At 38.0% G+C, this 23144-nt stretch overlaps 1 protein-coding gene across 4 annotated transcripts in view; it reads right to left on the bottom strand.

The window, feature by feature from the left end:
- Positions 1-23144, bottom strand: part of mrtfab (myocardin related transcription factor Ab) — a 34352-nt gene that overhangs the window by 2960 nt on the left and 8248 nt on the right. The window contains exons 1-16 of one of the 4 annotated variants that reach the window (XM_058793697.1): positions 22836-22948; positions 12960-13025; positions 9906-9961; positions 9720-9795; positions 9256-9402; positions 6748-6896; positions 6250-6366; positions 5879-6129; positions 4173-4344; positions 3011-3406; positions 1946-2896; positions 1627-1830; positions 1165-1263; positions 449-589; positions 227-319; positions 55-112 (exon numbers count right to left, since the gene is read on the bottom strand). In XM_058793697.1, the coding sequence (XP_058649680.1) occupies positions 55-112; positions 227-319; positions 449-589; positions 1165-1263; positions 1627-1830; positions 1946-2896; positions 3011-3406; positions 4173-4344; positions 5879-6129; positions 6250-6366; positions 6748-6896; positions 9256-9402; positions 9720-9795; positions 9906-9961; positions 12960-13025; positions 22836-22851 (2992 nt within the window). In that variant the 5' untranslated portion in view covers positions 22852-22948. Of the gene's footprint in view, positions 1-54; positions 113-226; positions 320-448; positions 590-1164; positions 1264-1626; positions 1831-1945; positions 2897-3010; positions 3407-4172; positions 4345-5878; positions 6130-6249; positions 6367-6747; positions 6897-9255; positions 9403-9719; positions 9796-9905; positions 9962-12959; positions 13026-15167; positions 15607-22835; positions 22949-23144 lie in introns of those variants that run through there. The other 3 variants (XM_058793694.1, XM_058793695.1, XM_058793696.1) reach the window with 3 other exon arrangements.

The following is a 23144-nucleotide window of genomic DNA, read 5'->3' as shown; positions in this document are numbered from 1 at the left end:
TTTAAAGCATACTTGCTGAATAAAACTATCAATTTCTAAAGTAAAAAGACTTACCTCCACTCTTGATCAGGATTTCAAACAGATCATCTATTTGCTGGTTGTTTGAGACATCCTGTGAACAGACAATACCATCAATGTTACAATAAGAAAAAAAAACCTGTTAAACAGGAAAAGAAGGTGAAAGAGAAAGAAAAAAGGAAAAAGAAAGAATGAGCAAAAGCCATACTTTGAAACGCTGAGGAGGGTGAGGGTGAGGGTTCGGCTTTGGGGAGGAAGGGGTGAATAAAGTGTGTCGATCAAAAGTTGGACAAATGTCCTCCTAGAATTGATGGAGATGTTGGGTAGAGGAAGATAGAAAAAGAAATACTAGCTTTAGCTCGAAACAAAGCAAGAAGGAGAAAAAGGCAAAAGGAAAAGGGTAATAACATTATTAATGCATGTGCAATACCTTAAACGAAGGAGGTGAGGAGGGTTTGCTCAGTGGGTTGGATTCCTCACAGAAGAAGGGCTCAAAGCTGGGTGGTGCAGACACTGGCTGGCTAGACTCTTTAACACTGGTGGTTTCCAAGTGGAGGCCTAGTTTCTGAACCTGGAAATGGGATATTTTAACATGGGTCAGCTGCGGAGAGGAGAAAAAGAACAACTATCTGCAGCCCAGCCCCTTATATTCCAGCAATTACTATAACTGTAATATATACACACGGTTTTGTTAGCTCTCAATACAATCCACAAATGCACACATGTATTTGTATATCTTTTTATATCAATCATTTAATTTAATTAAGTGCACATACTGGACCATGACATTGCTTTTGAATGGCTGAAGAAAAAAACCTGTCTTATGAATAATACTGAGTGTGTTGAAATCTGGTGTGAATCAAGCACATCTAATTCAAATCCATGTGATGTTCACTCTGTTGATTTCAAACTTGTAGAATAGTCCAAAAAATCCTTAAATGAACAAATTTTGGCCCATAGGTTGAAAATAACATGCTTATTGTCTTTCATCATACACTATTCATTCATATCTGCTGTACTCTTAGTATTTCATGTACCTTTAAAGACTTCAGAGTTCAAATCAACAGAGAGCTCTCGATTTCATGCTATTTTTCATAACTGTAACAAGTTTGAAAAAAAGCACATCCACATGTTATATGCACATACTTTGGTGGTGGGCTCTCTGACAGTCTGTGATTGGTTGGCAGAACTAGCCATATCAGTTGATGACTGGCTAGGGAGCTTGGTAGGGGTTGACTGCAATCTCTGAAACACAACAAACCAACGATTATGACTCAAATTAAATATATAAAGACAAGAAATGTCAGCATTGATAAGACAAAGTTTTTCCTAAGCACCAAATCAGCATATCAGAACGATTTCTAAAGGATCATGTGACACTGAAGACTGCATACTGGCTGCTGAAAAATCAGCTTTGCCATTCACGGAATAAATTACATTTAAAACATATTAAAATCGATACAAGATAAGATGATAAGATAAGATAAGATAAGATTTTAAATTAAAAGAGTAATTGAGACCCCAAACTTAAGAGAGACCCCAAACTTAAACGGTAGAGTATATATAAATGAAGTTAAGATATTAATAGATAAACTGTTGTTTAGTCACCTGTAGAGTGATCCGTCCATTGGATTTGCACTGAGGAGACTTTCCAGTGAGGCTATCAACACTATTACTGGTGAGTGCAATCAGATAACGGTTGCCATTGCTGTCAGTGACCAACGTGGGTGTGGGATGAGCTTTCAGGAGATCCAGTGGGAAAGACGTAGTAATTTGAGTGCTTGACTGCTGGTTGACAAACACCTGTGAAACCTGTAAAAAAACAACAACAATGTAAAACAGTGGCCAGAACGGCATTAAACCAAAAACATACAATGCCATCCAAATAAATATCTAAGCTATTTGATAAGCTGGAAATGTTGCTGACCTGTGGTGTCTGTAACTGCTGCTGTGGCTGATTTTGAGGCTTCTGCTGCTTCTTCTGATTGCTTTGTAGCTGTTTTTGCTGCCTCTGCTGAATGATGAGCTGCTGCAACTTTTGCTGCTGCTGCTGCTGCTGTTGTTGCTGTTGCAGTAACTGTGTCTTCTGAGTTTTCTGCTGCTGTTGTAACAGAGTCTTCTGTTGCTGCTGTTGTAGTAGCTGTACCTTCTGCTGCTGCAGTAACTGTACCTTCTGCTGTTGTAGTAATTGAGCTTTCTGCTGCTGCTGCAGTAGCTGCGTCTTCTGCTGCTGCAACAGCAACACCTGTGTTTTTCCTTGCTCTTGCTGCAGTTTCGATGGGTCCATTTGCTGCTGTTGTTTTTGCTGTTGCAGTAATTGTGTCTTCTGTTGCTGTACGTTTGGTAGGTCCACCAGCATTTGCTGCTGCTGCTGCACCTGCAGCCTGTGAATCTGCTGCAGTTTGAGCAGAGTCTGCTGCGAACACTGTGTCTGGATCATCTTCTGGGGCTGGACTTGCTTCTGCAGGTCCTCTGTTGTGTCCATTTCATCCTTAATCTCTTCCTTTACCTTCACTTCCACTCCGTTAGACAGCAATGGTATTTCAGCGTTACCCATGTTGTTTGTAACTTCTGCGGCTGCTCCACGCTTACCCTGCTCCAGCTGAGAGCGCAGGGTCTCCACCAGCCTCTGCTTCTGCCTAAGCATGCGTGTCAACTCTTCAATCTGCTTGTCCTTCTCTTGAAGCATTTGGTCTTTGTCCAGAGGAGACACGGCAGATCCTGATGCTGCCATGGGATCGTGAGGCTGTGCGGCTAACAGCGGACCCGGGTGAGAAAGGCTACAGGAGGCCTGCATCTGCCCATGAGACTCCTCTTTAATTGGGGATGGGTGGTCTGGAGAAGGGTGCAGGCTGAGCTGGGTGAGAGGTGAGGAAACCTGTTAATGGAGAAACACAAGTTCTTAAAAGAAAGTAAACAGTGCCGATATTTTGTGCACCCCTAATTTTCTTTTCACGATTTCTGCTGTGCATCTTCAAACCCACAGACCTACCATTTCTCCAAACACATCCCCATTGCAGCTGGTCTCATCAGGACTCAATCCAGCCAGAGAGCGGTCAGAGGGGGTAGGAGATGCAGGAGGAGAGGAGCTAGTGCTGCTGAAGCGCATGATTTGAGGTGGAGTTGTACTGTGGACCCTAGTGGTAGCCGCTATGGGAAAAGCTGACATTGGAACAACCGTGTCTTTCGGGGCTTGATGTGGGGCGGCACCAGATGACTGTACTAACACCTGTGGTAAATGAGCAGGGACTGTTTTCGTAGTTGCAGCGCCTGCAGCTGATGAACCACTGTTTTGCTCCTGGTAGTTCTTCAGTCGTTCGATGAGATCGTTCTTGGTGCCTGATACTGTCAACCCCCTCAATTTGAGCTCATGTTTAAGTTCAGCAACCTGGAAGAGAGACCCACAAGAGTGAAATAGTTGGGATCTGGAAGTAACAATTCTCATCATTTTCTATAAAAGTGGTTATAGTGTGATTGATTTCAGAGCTGGTTGGTTTGGTTCATGGCTTAGAACTCCATATTGAGGATTTATTTAAATTATTTTTACAAATCTCCATAGAGTAATTGGGAAAAATACTTGAACCAAAATTGCCAAAATTAATAATCAGTGTTATTGCTTTAGTACAAGTACATAAATTACAGGTAACACTTTATTTTAAGGTGTCGTAATACAGAGTAATTACCTAATTAAATACTTAGAAGTAGCCATTGTACGTGCATGAAGAAAAATGTAATTACCAGCTGTTACACAGCCAGTTGTACACTTAAGTACAATCTTGATACACTTTATTTTAAACAGCTTATGCCTGTGTAATATTATGTAATTGTAATGCAATTAGAAAGGTATTACATGTATTTAAGCTGTGTACTGGTGGGTTAAATCAAACTAAGATGCAGCTGGATAAGGTACAAATACAAATGAAGTACACTTAAGTGCAATCTTGATACACTTTATTTTAAGTAGCTTATGTCGGTGTACTTGCATTTATAATTACGTTGTATAATTACAAACTGTAAGTACAGGCTGTTCCATAACTTAGTTACATTTTGTTTCATGTAAGTACAACGGCTACTACTAAGCACTTAACGAGGTAATTACTCTGTGTTATGGACACCTTAAAATAAAGTATTACCAAATTACAAATGTTACCCACTTTGAATTCATCCAGGTTTGCAGGCAAGGTGCTGGGCTTAGCCCCTCCCACTGTAGGCTGGTTCTGACGATTGGGCCCATTCTGATTGGAGGAGACTGTAGAGCATGTGGAAATAGTCTGGGAAGGGGAGGGGCCTGGATTGGTGGATGGTTGCTGCTTTTCAGCAGGAAGTCTGGAATTGAACAGATTTATTTATTTTTTAAATTTATTTTTGGCGTTTTTGCCTTTAATTTTGATAGGACAGCTCAAAGTTGACAGGAAGCAAAGTGGGGGAGAGAGGGGGGATGGGATCGGGAAAGGTCTGCGAGCCGGGACTCGAACTCGCAACGCCTGAAGCACCATGGCGCTGCATGTCGACGCACTGCCCACGAGGCTACCGGCGCCGACAGAACGGATTTATTTTTTATTTATAGTTAAAGGTGCCATAGAATGCATTGATACAATATTTTTAATTGTTCTCTGATATCTACATAGAAGGTATGTGGCTTAGGTAAGGGTAAAAATTCTCCAGAAACTGTTTTATGTCCATTTACAACCCTAGGATTTCTCCCTAGAATGAAATGGTCTGTTATTACCTTATTTGGAAGGGTCATGAATAATAATGTTGAGCTCTGCTCTGATTGGCTGTTTCACAGTGCAGCTCATTTCAGTAGCTCAGACAGCAGGAAGGAAACACAAATGTATATTTTAATACGTTCTCGCGCTGTTATATATGGTTGGGTAATTATACTGTAAATAAAATATGGGCATCAGGGAGCCGCTATTAAAATGCTGGGCATTGAAACTGCTTTCAATTGCACAATCTCTTTTTAGTTCCACTTCCACTTTCGAGATTTGTGATCGCACATACTCTGTTTATACTATGGAGCCGCAGTACTTACCACACATTTTACAAGATCAGATGCTTGTCAGTGGTGCTCAGGATCTGTAAATCATTCGCCATCATCCTCAGTCATCTCTCCTTACTCTGTTTATGTGGTAAGTGAAATCTTATGTACTGTAATGTAACAGGCTACCGCTAGCAAGCAGCTAACCATGTCCCTTTAGTGGCTCGCGTTATTTTATTAGAACGCGTTATTTGTTTTCGCTGTTTATTTTTCAGTGATGTTTTGCATTCATGAGATTTACATAAGGAGGAGGAAACAATGGTGTTTGAGGCTCATGGTATGTCATTTCCATGTACAGAACTGTTATTATTCAACTATGCCAAGGTAAATACAGTTTTCCATTCTATGGCACCTTTAAATCAGTTAGGTGTGTCTACAGTTCTAGAACGGTGGCTCTCAACAAATTTTGCTTCAGAACCCATTTATGTAACCTGCATTTTATATGGGTCATATTTTGTTTTATTTTGTATAGTTTGTCTATTTTTATTATTTAATATTAATAGTAAATTAGATTTTTTTATGACAAGCAAAATGGATGTGTGACCCGCATTAGCATGCTTTCTGAATGATCACGTGACACTGAAGACTGGAGTAATGGCAGCTAAAAATTCAGCTTTGCATCACTGGAATAAATTACATTTTAAGATTTATTAAAATAGAAAAGAGCTATTTAAAATTATGCAAGCTTACTGTTTAATTAATTTTTTTTGTCAAAAATACTTCTAATCTTATCAACCCCAGACACAGACATAATAAGCACATACACAATTATAACACAACACAGTAAAGTGCATCCATATCCTGTGTGGTTGTACTCACTTTGGAGGTGCGGGTAAGATAGTGTGGTAGTTGTAGTGCTGCTGCTGCTGGTTGATGATCTGAAGCTGAAGAAAAAGCTGCTGCTGGTGAAGGATTTTAGCGTACGAGGAGTCCAGTTGAGGAGGAGGCTCCCGGTCGTTCTTCTGGTCAGGTGGGATATACTGGTGATATTTGAGTTTCTTCACTTTGGGCTTGTTATCTTTGGGTTTCTTGGATCGTTGAGATGTTCGATCTGTGCTGGACTTGGACTGCTGCTTATGGTGAAGGCAAAGCAAAGGAATATAAAAAGAAAAATGAGTGATGAAATCACATTTTTATTGATTTAGACTGAAAAATGAAACCCATGATAGGTTTGATGGCTTCCACTTTACCTTTGTATGTCCCGTCGGTGGACGGGAAGAGTTTGTGATGTTAGTTTCACTGGTTAGATTCTGTGGTGGAGAGGCATCAGATGCAACGAGAGGAGGAGGTGGGGCCTTAGTGAGGAACTACAACAAATACACTGATTAAATACAGTATGTGGTCTTAAATGCATTTCTTACATTGTCCTCTCTGTTCTTAACCTTGCAGACGTTGCTTTGTGGCTGCTTATAATGAGGTCATTTAAAATACAAACCAATTTAAAGGACAGTTCACTCAAAAATTAAAATACGAATGGAAAAATGCAGCTTGGACATTCTGCTAAATGTATCTTTTCGTGTACTATGGAAGAAAGAAATCATACAAGTATAAAACAACATGATGACATGTTTGGTGTGTCTGAATGAATGGTCCCTTTAAGTGTAGAGCAGTGCTGCCCTCTAGCTTCCTGAAAGCACAAAAGCAATATTCCATTCATCTCATATTGAACAACTGAAACAGCAATATACCTGAGTGGGTGAGAGGTCTCCATTCAGTTTCATCATATCAGAGGGGGAGTGTTGAGGGGCCAACGGAGAGTCCTGACTGCACTGGGGATCCGGTGAAAGGGCATCACTACTGTCCTCGTCCAATGAGGAGCTCTCACCCTTCGGAGACTCTGTAAGTGAAAATAAACATAAGAAATTTGTTGTTTGATCTGTGCATGGACACACGTAAGGGGATAGTTCACCCAAAAATGAAAATTGTGTCACTGCTTTGTCATTCCAAATCTATAAGACTAATAATATATATATATTTTTTATTTAACCTATGAGGTTTCTGTGTCTCCACTGAAAGTCCAGGTAATCAAAACTTAGAGGATCCAAAAAGGCATTGTAAAATTATTCCATACGAATCGACTGGTTTAATCCAAGTCTTGTGAAAATTAGGGTGATTAAATGATGACAGGATATTTTAGGGATTTTATAGGGATAGTTCACCCAAAAATGAGAATTCTGTCATTAATTACTCACACACACTCATGTCGTTCCAAACCCGTAGGACCTTCATTCATCTTCAGAACACAAATTAAGATATTTTTGATGAAATCTGACCCTTTCTGACTCTGCATAGACAATAATGCAACTGAAATGTTCCTAGGCACAGCAAGGTAGTAAGGACATCATTAAAATGGTCCATACGATATCAACGGTTCAACTGTAATTTTGAGAAGCTACAAGAATATGTTTTGTACGCAAAGAAAACAAAAATAACAACAATTCTTCTCTGGGTCACCGCCCTCCGCCATTATCGAGAGTACCATGATGCGTGTTCTACGTTAGCAGCACCACACAGACATGCATCATTGTACTTTCGAACCACTGATGTCACATGGACTATTTTAAAAATGTCCTTAGTACTGAACATTTCAGTTACATTGCTGTCTATGCAGGGTAATAAAGCTCTCAGATTTCTTACCTTAATATCTTTATTTGTGTTCAGAAGATGAACGAAGGTCTTACAGGTTTGGGAACGACATGAGTAATTAATTAATGACAGAATTTTAATTTTTGGGTGAACTAACCCTGACAGTAAAACTTCACTTACATTTAAAGGGGATCTATTGTGCAGAAATCATTTTATAAGGGGTTTTAACACAGTTGTGTGGCCGCAGTGTGTGAAAACAACCAGCCTATAATGTTAAAATCCACCAACTCATTTTTTTATAAAACCAATAAATCATGAACGGTCTCTCCAAATGAGCCGTTTCAGATTCTCCCTCTGTTCACGTCACCGAGGGGAAAAAGTCCCGACCATTTGTGACGCTCTCTGCCCTATTAGCATAAACACAGCCCTGAGTGAGAAGCTGCAGTCCGCCATTACTGGAGATATATACAATGTCAGGCAATACAAGTGTTGTGTTTTGGGATGCACTAATGAACATAGGAGTCGCCATAATCTCCCTTCATCTGAGCCAAGGACACTGTGGTTAAATTTCATTTTCGAAGGAAATATCCCGGAAAAAATCGTTAACGTCCCCTAAATGTTTAGGAATCAATACCAACGCTTTGTGCGTGAACATCATCTCCAGAAAAAGTATCACGCGTTTGTTTTCCAAATTGCCTTTCTGAAAGAGCTTCTCGGCACTCTGTAAGGCTAATTGCTAAAGCTACCATCGTCTCTGCCTGTTTTCACCTATGATGCCTTTAAATGCTACCAGAATGATCTTAAATAGGAATGTGGTAGTTAAAAGTTGCATATGAAAGCAATGTGAGTCGATCGCTTGAAGTTGTCGAGCTCATAATCAGAAGTGGGATTTATAAAGTTTGTGATAGCATGAGACCAGCTATGTTGTTATTTTTATCCAGCCATGATCCCCATCTGTGTAATTCATAAACGCGAATTTATTATGCACAGTACAATCAGATGACTGACGTTGAATCCGAGTATGTTTTCTGTAAAGATAACAGGCTTGTACTAATAGTGGAATGTTGATTTGCAAAGGCTTGCACTGCTAATGCAGAAGCTTGAGCTCTTGAAGCTCCGCCCTCTTCTCCAGGAGCAACAGCTCATTTTCATTTAAAGCAACATACTCAAATTCAGCACGTTTTGGCTCATACCCTAAAAGTGGCAATTTTAACAAGCTATAAAAATTTATCTGTGGGCTATATTGAGCTAAAACTTCACATATATGCTCTGGGGACATCAGAGACTTATTTTACATCTTATTTTACATAATAGGTCCCCTTTAACAGAATTTGAGTTGTGAAAGAATCGGTGTGGGCAAATCTTTTAACTGAACAGATTTTTTCGTTCACTGTAGTTTACTGAACTGCTATGCAATTAAAGTGACACAGGAACTTTATTAACAATAATGTAAGCAAAGCTTCCTCTTTTTTGTCAACTTCGCAAATATTAGATTTGTAATTTGTGGAGAAAATGCTTATGGTTTTTAAACAGTAACACTGACAAAGCTGACATTGCGATAATAGTGCATGCAACATAAATGTTGTTTTTGACAGTGGTTACAGACTAACCGATGAGCATGTGCACAGGGATGATGTTCTTGTGGATGAGCTCAATGGGACCAGGGCGGTGGGAGATCTTATCATTGAGATCATCTGCCAGTCGGGCTCTCTTCAGCTTCAGCTGCTTGGCCTGCAGTGAGGGTTCGGCTGAGGTCTCTTTGGGTGAAAAATTATTATAAATAACTGAATCACTTCCTGCGATGTAAATGCCATCTAAATTCCCCTCTAAGAGTCTACTGACTCAATTAGTACTTTTGCATGTTGATCAACTACCTGTTTCTGTTAAAAAGATACAAAGGTTATAGAAAAATATAAATAACTCCTTCACTCTTGAACAGGAACAGGTCAGGATAAGGTTATGCCTATGGACCCTTTCACTGTAAAAAAGGTCCATTGCAAGAGACAGAAACATACTGTGATCATTTAATGTTACTCTGTTTTTATATTTAAAAAAAGAATGATGTGACACTCACCTTCGAGGATGTGCATCCTGACCAGTTCTGACCTCTCTGGCCGACTCCTGATCTTCCTCTTCAGGTAATCCTCAGTCTGCACCAGTAAAAGGAAAACAAGTGTCAATCAAGGATGACAAGAATGTGATTTATTTTTTTGAAAAGAAGAACCTTTTTCTTCAAAAGGAGAGAGATAAGGTCACTCACGCGTGCTCTCTCCAGACTTCTCCTCTGTTCGTGAAAGGCAGCCGGACTCTTCAGTGCTGTGTACAGTATAGAGACAGAGACAGTCTTACTTTATGTTCATTCACAGGGATATGCATTTCGGTCATTGTGACTGCCAGGTACTCAACAGATTAATTAAGCGAGCATTCAAGTTTGAGTACAGAAAACCCCAGAATGCTTCCTGTGTGAACTAACCACTCCAAACAGTGTCCCAATACATATTGTGTTTTCACTCAATCACTGCCATGACTTCCAAGTTTTCAAATAGTCATGTATGTGCGCCCACCCACCTGTTTCCCTTAATGAACCATATTTAATATTGAGGAACTATGTAAGAAGAATGAAAAACTCATCATTAAAGGTCATACTGAAAGGTCATATGTGAAAAACAGAAGATCCTCTTATATCAGATTGGCTCAAATCACCTACTGAAAGAACAAAGGGATTTCAGTTCAGTTCAGTTCAGAACAGCAGGTGTGTATATCCTTCTGCCTGAAACTGCACCTAGGAAATCAAAATCAATGTATTTGAACAGATATAAAATAATATAGATTTTTAAAATTATTCTTTACATTTTTAAAAATGTATTTTTCTGCTAAATAGTTTGCTACTTGTCATCTTAGAGTATACCAAACAAGTATTTTCCTAAACTGGTAGTAAACTGTATTTGCATGGTGTACGTACGGTATATATTTACTACCACAGACAACACCAGACATTATCTCTCTAAAAGAGGGCTGAACCAAAAAAAAACAAGGACAGTAAACTGCACACATGATTGAGCTCTAATATGAAAGGGATAACAGAGTAAGAATGTGATGTAACAGCCAAGATTTTGGGTAACTAACTTGAAATTTCTGAAAGCACAAGGTAGGGTCAGCAATGATCCGCCAAGTGCAGCAGAGGCTCACAAAAATAAACCAAAAGTACTGTACAAAGTTTGGGGCCAGTAAGGTTTCATCAGCATATTAGAATAATTTCTGAAGGATCACTGAAGACTGGAGTAACGGCTGATCAAAGTTAAGCTTTGCCATCACAGGAATACATTTTAAAAATATGTTTAAATAGAAAGCAGTTACTGTTTGCAGTGAGTTTAAAATTACTGTTTGCAGTGAGTTTTTGATCAAATAAATGTAGCCTTGCTACCTTAGAGAAGATAATTTCTTCAAAATATAAAAAAAATAGATAGATACATACATAGTACTGATATTTAGTTACGCAAGTTTCTGAAGCTTATACTGTAGAGCTGTAGATAAATTACATTAAAAACATTAGGAAAGTTGACATAACCTGCATTGAACCGGCAAAATGGTGAATTAAAAAAAATATGAAAAATCTAAAAGTATAAAGTAAACTTTCCCTTAGGCATTCAATATAAATTTAATCTAAAATCTTTGATGAAAAAGTCAGTTGACGTGTTAGGTGTCAACTACCCTCATACAATTAAACGGTTATGAAATCTTAATGTAATCCTGCAGGCTTATGTGTGAAGCAAGTGCAAGTGCAATTGTCAATTAATATTGTAACAAGTGTTTAGTACTGTTTTAAGTTAACAAAACAGTTTGTTTTTGGCTGTCTCTTTTAAAGAGCAAAGCTAGAGCTGCGTGAGCACTTCCTCCTTCCCACAGAGACCACATAGGCAGCACAGTGTGAAGACTACAAATCCTCTTGCCTGATGAGCAGAACATAGAATAAGGAAGTGGAAACAATAGGGGAAGTAGATCCACCTGATAACACAACAAAAAGCCCTTTCACAATGACTGTGTCTTGGCAATCAAGAGTCAGTCTTCTATACCAGACCACATCTAGAACACACTCTCATCCATTAAGGCCAGCTGGAGCCTATAAACAAAACACATGTTTATGCTGCAATATGTAACATAATGCATAAATGTAGATAGCTCACTATTATTGCTTTTGAATGGGTGGTGATTGCTACATAAGCATTGTCGAAATATTCCATTTCATTGTCGATTTCGTGCAGAATGATCGGCTGTGAATGTTGCAATATCCGAATAGTAACATGAAATACTTGCGGCCATAGCTGCACCATAACAACAACTTATTGATATACCAACAAATAGTACCATATCAAGAGTCTGCATGTCATTGTGACTAAATTGCATAACAAATATCTCAGAATACTGTCATTATACCTAGCTGTAGAATATACAGTAGCTTTTGGACACTTTAGTCACACTTAATCATGTATAGCCTAATTGTCACTGCATAGTGCATACTAAATACCAATGCAAGTGGCATCTGAGAACATGCAAGAGATTTTCTCAGGGAACCATTTTTGCAATTACTTTTAATCAGCTGGTCCGAAAGGGATTTTCCTGTCAGTAACAAAAAGTTTAGTTTAATGCATTAACAATATGTTGAACCAATTTGTTGCATAAAACCTGACACAAATAGTCAGAAAACAATAGACAAAATATAAAAGAACATCTAAATGTTAATGTATCATATCTGATACATCAGGCTTTTATTGCTCATATAGTATATATTATCATATGGTATATAGTATCAGTGAGAATGTGGAGCTCATACTTGAGGATAAAAATGCATCTTAATTTTATTCAAAAACTGAGATAAAATATGCAATCTGGTGCAGACACTGTTCCATGACCTAAAATTGGACATTTTTACAATTATTTTACTTGCTAAAAAAAGCATAAACTATCAATCAGAGGACAGAAGGCATAAAGATTGAATTTTCAGCAAAGACTTCATCATGTTGATTATTTGTTTTGATTTCATAAATTTGCACAATATATTGTTTGTTTTATCATTTGAAACTTTGTGTTCGTGCTGCATTACTATAAATGTAATTAGCTTGAAATTGTGATATATATATATATATATATATATATATAAAGACATTTATAAATTGACTTGAGTGCACAAAAACTTTATAAAGCAACTATGGATATATTCACAAACTTTGCCAAAATGAACCTATTAATTCTTTAAGTAAATGTACATATGGAAAACTGTGATGCTTGGTAACTAGAAGAGTAAAATCTGACTTACGAGGCATGATTCCTTGGCTGACCAGCTCCTCTCGCGTCCTTCTCTGTTGTAGTTTGAGCTGAAGAACTGCATGGGGAGAGAGGAAAAGGTTTCAAATTTAGAGAATGACAGATTCAATATTCACATCAGGACAGCTGTAGGCAGATGACTATCACATAGTCAGGACAAGAGCTCGAAAGAGCCCTCTTTCAGTTTCTTTCTAACTAAAGAGTAAATGCTGAGGGGAGGGACTGTGAATATTTAGGTTGTTTGGGTGGTTTTTTCATACTTCCCGTTTCACCACACTCAACTACTTTCCTGAATTCAAAAAGTGCAACAGAGGCAATAGGCGTTCTTAAAATCAGGAACTTACGTGCTGGCACAACACACTTGGTAAGTTGCTCAATGATTATAAAGAGGGTGGTGTGTAGACAGCATGAGAGATTTGTTATTATTGCTTTGTTCTGTGAAAAAAGCCGTTACAGTTACTATTATGTCAAATGTCACGTCAGGAGGGATGTGGCCCGTGAGTATTGATGGCATCCCAGGACGCTTTAGAGGCAAGCGTGCACCTGTCAGTTCTGACACAATGACATCATCGCCCACATGGCATTGCTTTGTGTGCACTAGTCAGCTGTTCTGACCTTCACAGTCACAACGTCTAGGGATGAAGAATAGAACATCGGCTATGCATGCCAAGACCAACCAAACACTCCTTTCTGTTATATAAACCATAGGTAAAATAACAAATAAAGGTTCTTCATTGGCATCAGTGGTTCCATGACAAACCTTTAAAGGGATAGTTCACCCAAAAATTAAAATTCTGTCATTAATTACACACCCTCATGTCGTTCCAAACCCCTAAGACCTTCGTTCATCTTCGGAACACAAATTAAGATATTAAGATAAGAAATCTGAGAGCTTTATTACCCTGCATAGACAGCAATGTAACTGAAATGTTCAGTACTAAGGACATTGTTAAAATAGTCCATGTGACATCAGTGGTTCGAAAGTATTATATTAAGTAAGAAAGATATTTTTGATGAAATCCGAGAGCTCTCTGAACCTCCATACACAGCAAGGATTCTCCAAAATGGCGGAAGACGGTATCTCGGGGAGAAGATTTGTTGAATAAATTGTTCTTATTGTTTTCTTTGCGCACAAAAAGTATTCTCGTATCTTCGTAAAATTACGCTTGAACCCCTGATGTCACATGGACTACTTTATCGATGTCCTTGCTACGTTTCTGTGCCCTGATTGTGGTAGTATCCTTGCTGTCTATGGAGGGTCAGAGAGCTCTCAGATTCCATCAAAAAGATCTTAATCGGTGTTCTGAATATGAAAGAAAGTCTTACGGGTTTGGAACAACACGAGGGTGAAGTAATTAATGACAAAATTTTCATTTTTGGGTGAACTAACCCTTTAACATCCATGGAGACTCTCCATTGCACAAAAGGTTCTTGATGGCGGAAAAGGCTCTACTTCACACCTAGAAAAAGTGTTCTTTGAAGAACTGTTCACTGAAAGTTTCTTTGGGGAACACAACATTGTTCTTCTATGGCATTACTGCGAAAACCACTTTTGGAAAATCCCAGAACACCTACTCTGGTTCTCACTTGCAAATTGAATATGAAAAGTTTCACTATTTGTTCTAAATTCTTCCTATTCCCACTTCATTTTAACAGTTGTTTTTGACCACCCACTCCTTAGACCTGCTGGCCACTATTTTTGTACCCACTGAAGAAGAAACACAAGCCCTCTCGCACCTCTCCGAGAACCTGGCCTGATAGTGTAAATCAATCAGACACTTTTAAATGCCAACACTCTCTCCATCTTCTCTTCGCCAGCCTGGAAAATTCCGTGGGAGACCTGGAAAGTGTGGAGTCAACATCCAGGTCTTGAAACAAAAGGAAAAAAGAAAACAAATCATGCAGACAACTGGGTTAATCCAAGAGCCTGTGTGTCTGGGGTCTTAATTAAACACGCCTCTTGCTGACTGTCCTCAAAGCCCCCAGGCCTGGCACGGTTTACAGGTCAACCGGTGCTCGCTCTTGGCTCTGTACGAGCAGCTGGGGTGACCTCACCACTAAGACACTAGAATAATCAAGTCTGACGCGTTAAGACTATGGATAAACGCTAATGAAGCTAAATTCGATGTATTAAGTTGGGTGCACACCTGGAGGGTGCTTTATTTATACTCTATATAAGCATAAAAACAACAATGCCCACCTTCTTTGAGGCTATGATATGCATGTCTGTCACAGTCCAGACTCACAGATAGCTTATCTTCCCCATTTCGGATTGGTTGATCCTCAAAAGAGGAAGTATCAATATGAAGGCAGTGGTTTGTGTCCAGCATGTTTGGATCCAGTGTTGAAAGTCTCTGCAAATCTCAAAGTCAAAACTGATATTCCATTAATGGTCCAAAGTGAGGAAAACGGATCGCACGGCGCAAGATTTCCGTACCAGGTATGTTAGTCCACAATGACAGTATTTACAGTGTTTCAAATCACAGAATTGGAGAACAGACAGCTTCCACTTGGTTTCTTCCTCATCCAAAATCTAATCCTCGGTTCTGTCTCCTTTTGCTCTCAAAGGTGGATGCAGAGGCAGAAAATGAAGCTAAAGCACATAGGTGAGTATGGCAGAGCACAGAGCCTGCTCTGCACTAAGCAGAAGACATTCACAGAACAGCGTGTCTCTCACCCTCAAACACAGAGGAGGGTCTGCTGAGTGCCAATGACTGCTCGCTTCAGATCAGCTGTTGCCTCTCGTTTACGCTCTACAATCTGGCAGAGCCCCATTCACCCTATCAGCTGTTTTCACTGGTTTATTAGGGTAAAATATATATATAAACACACTAGCATTCAAAAGTTTGGGGTAGGTAAGTTTAAAAAAAAAGTCTCTTATGCTCACCAAGGATGCATTTATTTAATCAAAAATACAGTAAAAACAGTAATATTGTGAATTATAATTACAAACTTAAATTTTGCTGTTTTCTGCTTCAATATACTTTCAAATGTAATTTATTCCTGTGATGGCATCCAGCAGCCATTACTTCAATCTTAAGTAGGACCCTATGATTTCCAAGATATGGAAAACGTGGACGGAACTGCGGAATCCAATCATAAAATGGAATTTACTGTATAACACGGAATGTCTCAGATTCTGCCAAATTTTGGATGAATAAATCAAAAGTAGGTCAAATACTTAAAAAATCTTTTGTAAATATGAATCTTGCATGTTCTGCGTGTTTCTGCACTCATTTACTAAAACTGAACCATGCTCACAGTGTTTTCAGCCTCTGCCATCTCAATATATGAGGACATGGACATATGAATATAATGTCTACAACTGCTCTGAGAGTAACTTCATGAGCATTTTACCGTTTCTTTTGAGAAAAGTGACTGTCATATCATATACAAACAGAAACTTAAAGGTCTTCAAAGCAACCAGTCAAAATAAAAGTTTGGTTTAAATTGAAGAAAGTATGACAGAAATATTACTTAATATAATGATATTAACATAAGTATTAATTTCTTTTAAAAATGTTTTAAAAATACTAAAATAGCTTCTGCTATTGCAAATAAAATATGTATTACATAGACCAAAACTAATTCAAATGTAGTGATCACAAATTAATTAAGCATATTCATAGTATTTTCCAACTTTCACGGTCACATTTTTCTCCAATTGTTAGTGTTAATTTTTTATTTCATAATGTAGTTTTTATTAACAGTAACAACACTCTCACTTATACACAGACATTTCTTCTTAGTTGTTTTATAATATGCTCACAAACTATAAGCTTCTAATCACGTTTCTCACATGTACAAGTCATCATCATAAAACAAGTAAATGAAAAAATTAATTAGGAATTCAACACATTTCGCATGGTATTTAATACAGAAATTTCTTACGTCACTCTCAGAAATGGTGTCAAGCGGGGCTCTCGAGAGTCCCACTGACATGAGCAGAGAGAGTGGAAGGAAGGAGGTCACAAGAAGAACGTAGGTCTCCTTTGACCTTTCCTTTCTTACTGGCAGATAAAGTACAAGAGTTTGCCTGTCAGAACTCGACAGGCTCACATACATCGCACACACTGGACTGTTGGCGAACCCCCTCATCCCCCCACCCGGGTCCTCTCTCAGTTTTAAATAGTAAGGCCAGCTGGCCAAAAGGCTCTATATTCAGCTCAGTATCACCTGTGCAAGCACTGGATAGGGTTACCCACTGCTATCCCAGCGTTACAGTTCTTGCAAACATGACGCACACACATTTTCGAACAAACACACACAAAAACAGAATTCCAGGAACCAAATCACTAAAGCATGGCTATAGAAATAAATACGGATAAAGTATCTTAAAGGGACAGCTCACCCAAAAATAAAAATTCTGTCATTAATTACTCACATACATGTTGTTCTGCATGACTTTCTTCTAAAGACAAAAGAAAATATTTGATACAATTTATCAACTGTTTTTGAAAGTCAATGGAGTCCAAAACAAAAATGAGGACAATGGAGGACCAAAAAAATTTAAAATAAATAAAAAATTGATATATATATAAATGACATTAAGGTGAGTGAATGATGACAATGTCATTTTTGTGTGAACTGTCCCTTTAAGAATTCCTGCATGTCTAGTCTAATCTAATCCAGTTCACATATTTAATAAAAGTCTTCTGGCCACTGTACATTACGTTCAGATTAAATATGCTAATGTAAACAGTCATATAATCTTTTCTATATTACAGGGAATTGAAGACCACTGTGCACATACTCCCCAGAGACAAAAACATTACCGTGATCTGCTTTTAGCCCACAAGCTCATTGCTGTCATCATCACTCAGTGAGAATTCACAGCAGTAGACGCTCATGCTGTCATTGACCACAAGGGCTCAGCACTGCAAAGTGCCTACTGACCACAGAGGAAGTCTATTGCCAGCCTACGCTACGTCCATAAGTCGCACAAAATACAAAACACCACCTTTATCAAATAAAGCACCACAGATAATAAAGTCAAAGTTCATCAGGCTCTCAGGACAGATCAAAACCACCCAAATGAGTAATGCCATGTAGTTTTTATTACAAGCAATGCAAACAATCCGTTATGACTGTCAGAATCATTGCTGGTTGATTATTATTGGCCAAGGTTAACTTAGGGTGTAGCACCAAACTGAGTTTTTGCAGCTGCCACATCTTTTATATTTACAACATTATTTTAAGATTTACTGAACATGAGCTTCTTCCATAACAACCACTAATTATTTTGAAATATATATTTAATATCATGAAAAACATTTGCGCAGTCTCAAAAAGGATGCATTCATGCTGTTCTGCTTTTTGAGAATCAGCTTCTGCCTTCTCGTCTTTTTACTGTTTGTACCACAATAAAACACTTTTCTGCCACTTTTCCTTTCTGCTTTCAATCACTCACTGAAAAACAACGTCATTGTTGCTTAATTTCCAGCACTAGCCAGAAAAATAGGCCCTAGAGGACCAGTATTCATGCAGTCTACATTTCTACAATGACGCAAGGGATCACACTGCCATAAAGTCATCAAAACAATACGCACATGAGAGCCAGACACAAAACAGGATTATACAACTAATCTCCTCAGTTTGATTCAAATTGGGCCCCACTAACAAGTTTTCAAAAGAGTGAAAAAGTGAAGGAACGAGAAACGGAGTATACGGGAAATTAGGCCAGCTGCCTGACTCGAGTAATACAAGCTGCTAAAGTGCAGAAGGGATGTTAGATTGAGCTCAGCAAATGAGGTTATGGGAGGCGAGTGAAAAAGAGAGGTTCATGTCCAAGCTCTCCTGTTTTTGTGAGCCTGTTACATAACATCCTTCTGAACTCATTTCATCCAAACCTCTCTACCTCCTGCCCTACTTTCCAGCATCTCTGCAAATCCTGACTCTTGTTTTCATTGTATTTGACATTCTCACATGATGTTTCATCCTGCTGTTATAGATGAAACAAATAGCATTTTGTTCCATTACACAGAGTTTCCTTAAAGATGCCTTAACCCTATAAAGCAGGGTTCCTCAAATCTTTCCCTGGAAGGCCAATCTGCTGCAGAGTTTAGCTCCAACCCTGATCAAACTCACTTACCTGTGATTTTTCTAATGATCTTGAAGACTCTGATTAGCATGCTCAGGTGTGTTTGATTAGGGTTAAACTCTGCAGGAGTGGGCCAGATTTGAGGATGCCTGCTATAAAGCCTAAATACACAAACTTATAAGGCCTTTTCTGATTGATGGTTTATACGTTTTTTTAGAAAGTAAAATGCCTTTTAGTAATTCTAAAAATTCTAAAAACATTTCCCTTCAGGTCATGTTCACGTCTTTGTGCTGTGAAATCAGATTTTTATGAAAGTAAATGTACAATAAAATTTAATATTTAATATAAATAAAAATATTAATATAGTAATATTTAAAGATTATATTAAAACGTGAGTGTCAAAAAGGCTTCTGAGGAACATATATTTGTTAATCTCTCCAGTCATCACTGGATTGCATTGCAGTACGTGTTTTGAATAAAAACACAGAGCTTTGATCATAAAACTAAACATTTAAACAGCATTAGTCTGCTATACGGTTATAATAATTTTATTGAATTCATCTTACTTTTTGGTCATACAAATATCTGCAACTGCATATTTCTGCTCAATCTGGGCCTCTGAAAAAAAACTGCAATATCAGGTAGTCTCTGATTAGGATTATTGTGGCACACTGTGTAGGAGTTTCACATTCAGTGTGGAGAAATCGTTTGCTGCTGTAAATTAGTCACACTGTGAAAAAAAAAAAAAAATCTGTGTTAGGACACAGTTGTTTTGTTGATCTGTACTGATGACATTTAGTAATTGCCATGAAACAATGCAAATTCTTGTAAACTTGAAAAATCACTGCAGTAACGCCTGAGTATTTAAACCTGGCCTGTCACGACTTGTTAGCATGTTAAGGGAGCGTCACTAAGTTATGTCACACTGATTATTAACTTCTGTATCCTTTCTAAATATCACTTTATCCAATCACAATCTAACTTTACACAACATTTTTACTGTTTTTGGTACTTCTACAGGAAATAATGAGAATTAAAGCATTTATTCGCCAAATTCTGAATACATTATCAGTTGGAAATTCCGTGGAAAGATTTCACCAGGATACTATTTGGTCTGTGACGGTGACAAAAGGTTCCCTATGTATATAATCATGTGCAATCAATTTACAACCGTTGATATGTGAATGAGTCAGTGGATGTTATCAATTCAGTCATAAAACCGGAATTGCAAGAACAGACAAAACAAAGCAACTGATAGGAGTGGTTCCATCATGTTCCTGTGTTTACGTCCAGAAGCTCCAACATAAACAATAAAACTAAATGATACGGATTTAGGATCAATATCACTTAAGATAACAGAGCACAAGTAAAGATTTCTTGAAACTATTTTTTTCCCAACGCTCTTGATCAAAAGTACAGTAAAATATTATTTTAAAATATTAAAATGTGAAATGAGATTTAAATTTTTAAATATATAATATTTTAAAATATTAAAAATGTATATTATATATATCTCCATTATATATATATTTGGGTTTGCTATGTAGATATGGTGCAGTGGAATAAGCAAACAGCACAGTGGATGTCTAGCTGACAAAGCACTTTTCATAGCTGAGGGACATGAGTGCATTATTGTTTCTGGCATACTGCACTTGAGCAAATCAAATAAATCAAAGCAGTTAAACTGATGTAATCTTATAAAGGCCACTTTATTATAAGGTTCTGTCTGTGCCTGCAAATGCATACTTCCATCTTAACAACTAAGCCAGAGAATTCTAGGAAGCTTCCTTGTTCCTGGAATACCTATTCATCCTGATGTCAAACTTGTTGTCATTTTATTATCATCACCACAATAAGCAAAGATGTGTTTTCCAGTGTTATGATTCACCTGACCTGTTAGTATACGAGACAGAAGATGTCTAGATAAACCAAGAGGCTGCTGGGGGATTAAGGCCAGCTTCGGGTCGTGTCTATTTAATGCAAAGCAATGGCTCTCTTTTCCTCCCTCCATCCTGTTATGTTCAGGGCCTGTGTAAGCACGCTGGAGTTAAGCTTGGCAAACAATCTGAAAATGTTACATAACATAGAAAACCACAGAGCAACCCAGAGACAGTCAGCGCAAAACCCATGGAAGAGTAACTGCGCTCTGGACAGCAATAATGATGCAATACGACATGTAAATCATACATTTTCACAGGACTAATTGTCTAAATCTTGACCATTTATACAGAAACATCACTGTTATCCAATATTAACTGTAGCAGTGGGACTGAAAACGACCTGAGAGCTTCGATCAATCCATCAGTTGCACTTAAAAATCAATGTTAGAATCTCATGGCAACTGGTACCGAAGTCCACATAATTGGCCTTTTATCTAATATCTCACGTCAAGGCACCTCCATCTGGAGGAGTGGACTTTCGCAGATAATCAACCACTCTTTACACTGACTTTTGCCAGGACTCTGTCAAACCTCCTTGACCAGGATCTGATTTATAACGCAGCATCAAACATGGTATGATACGTTTCCTTGTCTTGTTGACTCAGACATTCTGTCCCAAAAGGAGTCTGTTCTTTTCCTCAAGGCTCTGAGCTCCACTGCCAGACCTCAGGGAGAAAACAGCTGGTTTTAACAACAGAGATCTATCATTGACACATTCCTCCCCTTCCGGCTGGAGCAGTTCCAGGGTGGGCTCTCCACATATTTGTTTCTATATTGTATCATTCTGGAGATTTTCACTTAAAAGTATGAAAGCAATGAAAGCGAGTAGAAGTAAGTAATACAAGTAAGTGAGCTTTGACAGTTTTAGTGTTTACGGGGCATGTCACAGGTAAATGAACAATTTTTAGGTTATAATATTCCATAGGTTTGTTTTTGCAAGTTTTATGCACAAAAGAGCGTCCTAATAAAGTTGTTTTGATGCTCAGGACATTTGAGTTTGATCTGGGTGACGTCCTGTTGGCATTCCCCTTCTCTCACCCCTACTTTCCTGTCTATGCTCAACAGTGCTGTTATGGTTAACTAAAGCTAATAAAAATAAATTAAATAAAAGCTAATAAAGATTAATAACTAAACTATATTAATAATTAAGTTTAGTAATCAATTTTATTTTTGTAGTTTAATTATTTCATTTTTAGTTATTAATCTTTCATTAATAATAAAATATAACTAAAATAATAACTAATAAAAACTGCTTTTGTTAATTGAAATAAAGCTGAAAAATATACAAAAAAAGCAAAAACAAAACACTTAATCTAAAAAAAAAAAATAGAAATGCTGCCTTGCCAACTAACTGAAATAAAATAAGACGAATTAAAGATTAAAAAAAGAAAACATTAAAAACGAAACTAACAAAAATGACAAAAGCACATAACATAATAGTGTGAGTGTGTGTGTATACATACACAGATAGATAGATGTGATAAATAAAACATAAAATAAAATTAAGTTGTCAAGATCTGGATCAAGATAAAATTAAATGTATAACGAATATTCATGGTTAATAATTAATCAGCCACATTCCACAACTGTTTGATTACGCCAGTATTTATCTGAAAACCTAAGCCCAGTTATTTTCCATACACACAAAAATGTTTAGCATCTTTAATTGCTAAAAACCTCAACAGTCAACTGCTTGAGCTCAGGATTAAGTAAATGTTGTGGTTTAGTGAGACCTCAGTTCAAACAGCAATAAATCCTGTGCAGGACTTCACAAACAGCAGGCTTAGCTATTAAACAAACTTGTTAAACCTCAACCAGGGTTACCACACCTCAACATGACTTCATTCACATAAAAATAAATAAAAATCCAAACGTGCAAGTACTGTACCTGAATGTATGGCCATATCCTTCCAGTGTAGAACGATACAGATACAATCACAGCCACTCTTTATTAATCCATTTCAAGACCGGACAACACAACAAGCTGTGAATGAAGTTGAATGATTGAACTCCGGGCTGTTCTGCTGAGAGATCCAAGAACGGCAGGGTGTGTCTGTGTGCCCCTCACCTTCCTCCACTCTGCGCCGGCGTGTGTGTGCACGCCCTACAGATGTGGGTGTGTTAGCTGAAGTGTTTGTGTCTGTGTGAGTCAGTTTCTTCCTTATTACTGCTTAAGTGCTGCTTTCAGGCTCTGCTT

The sequence above is a fragment of the Onychostoma macrolepis genome, chromosome 12 (genome assembly GCF_012432095.1).
Source record: "Onychostoma macrolepis isolate SWU-2019 chromosome 12, ASM1243209v1, whole genome shotgun sequence".
In the NCBI taxonomy this organism is placed as follows: domain Eukaryota; kingdom Metazoa; phylum Chordata; class Actinopteri; order Cypriniformes; family Cyprinidae; genus Onychostoma; species Onychostoma macrolepis.
This window is presented reverse-complemented; position numbering and strand designations above follow the sequence as displayed.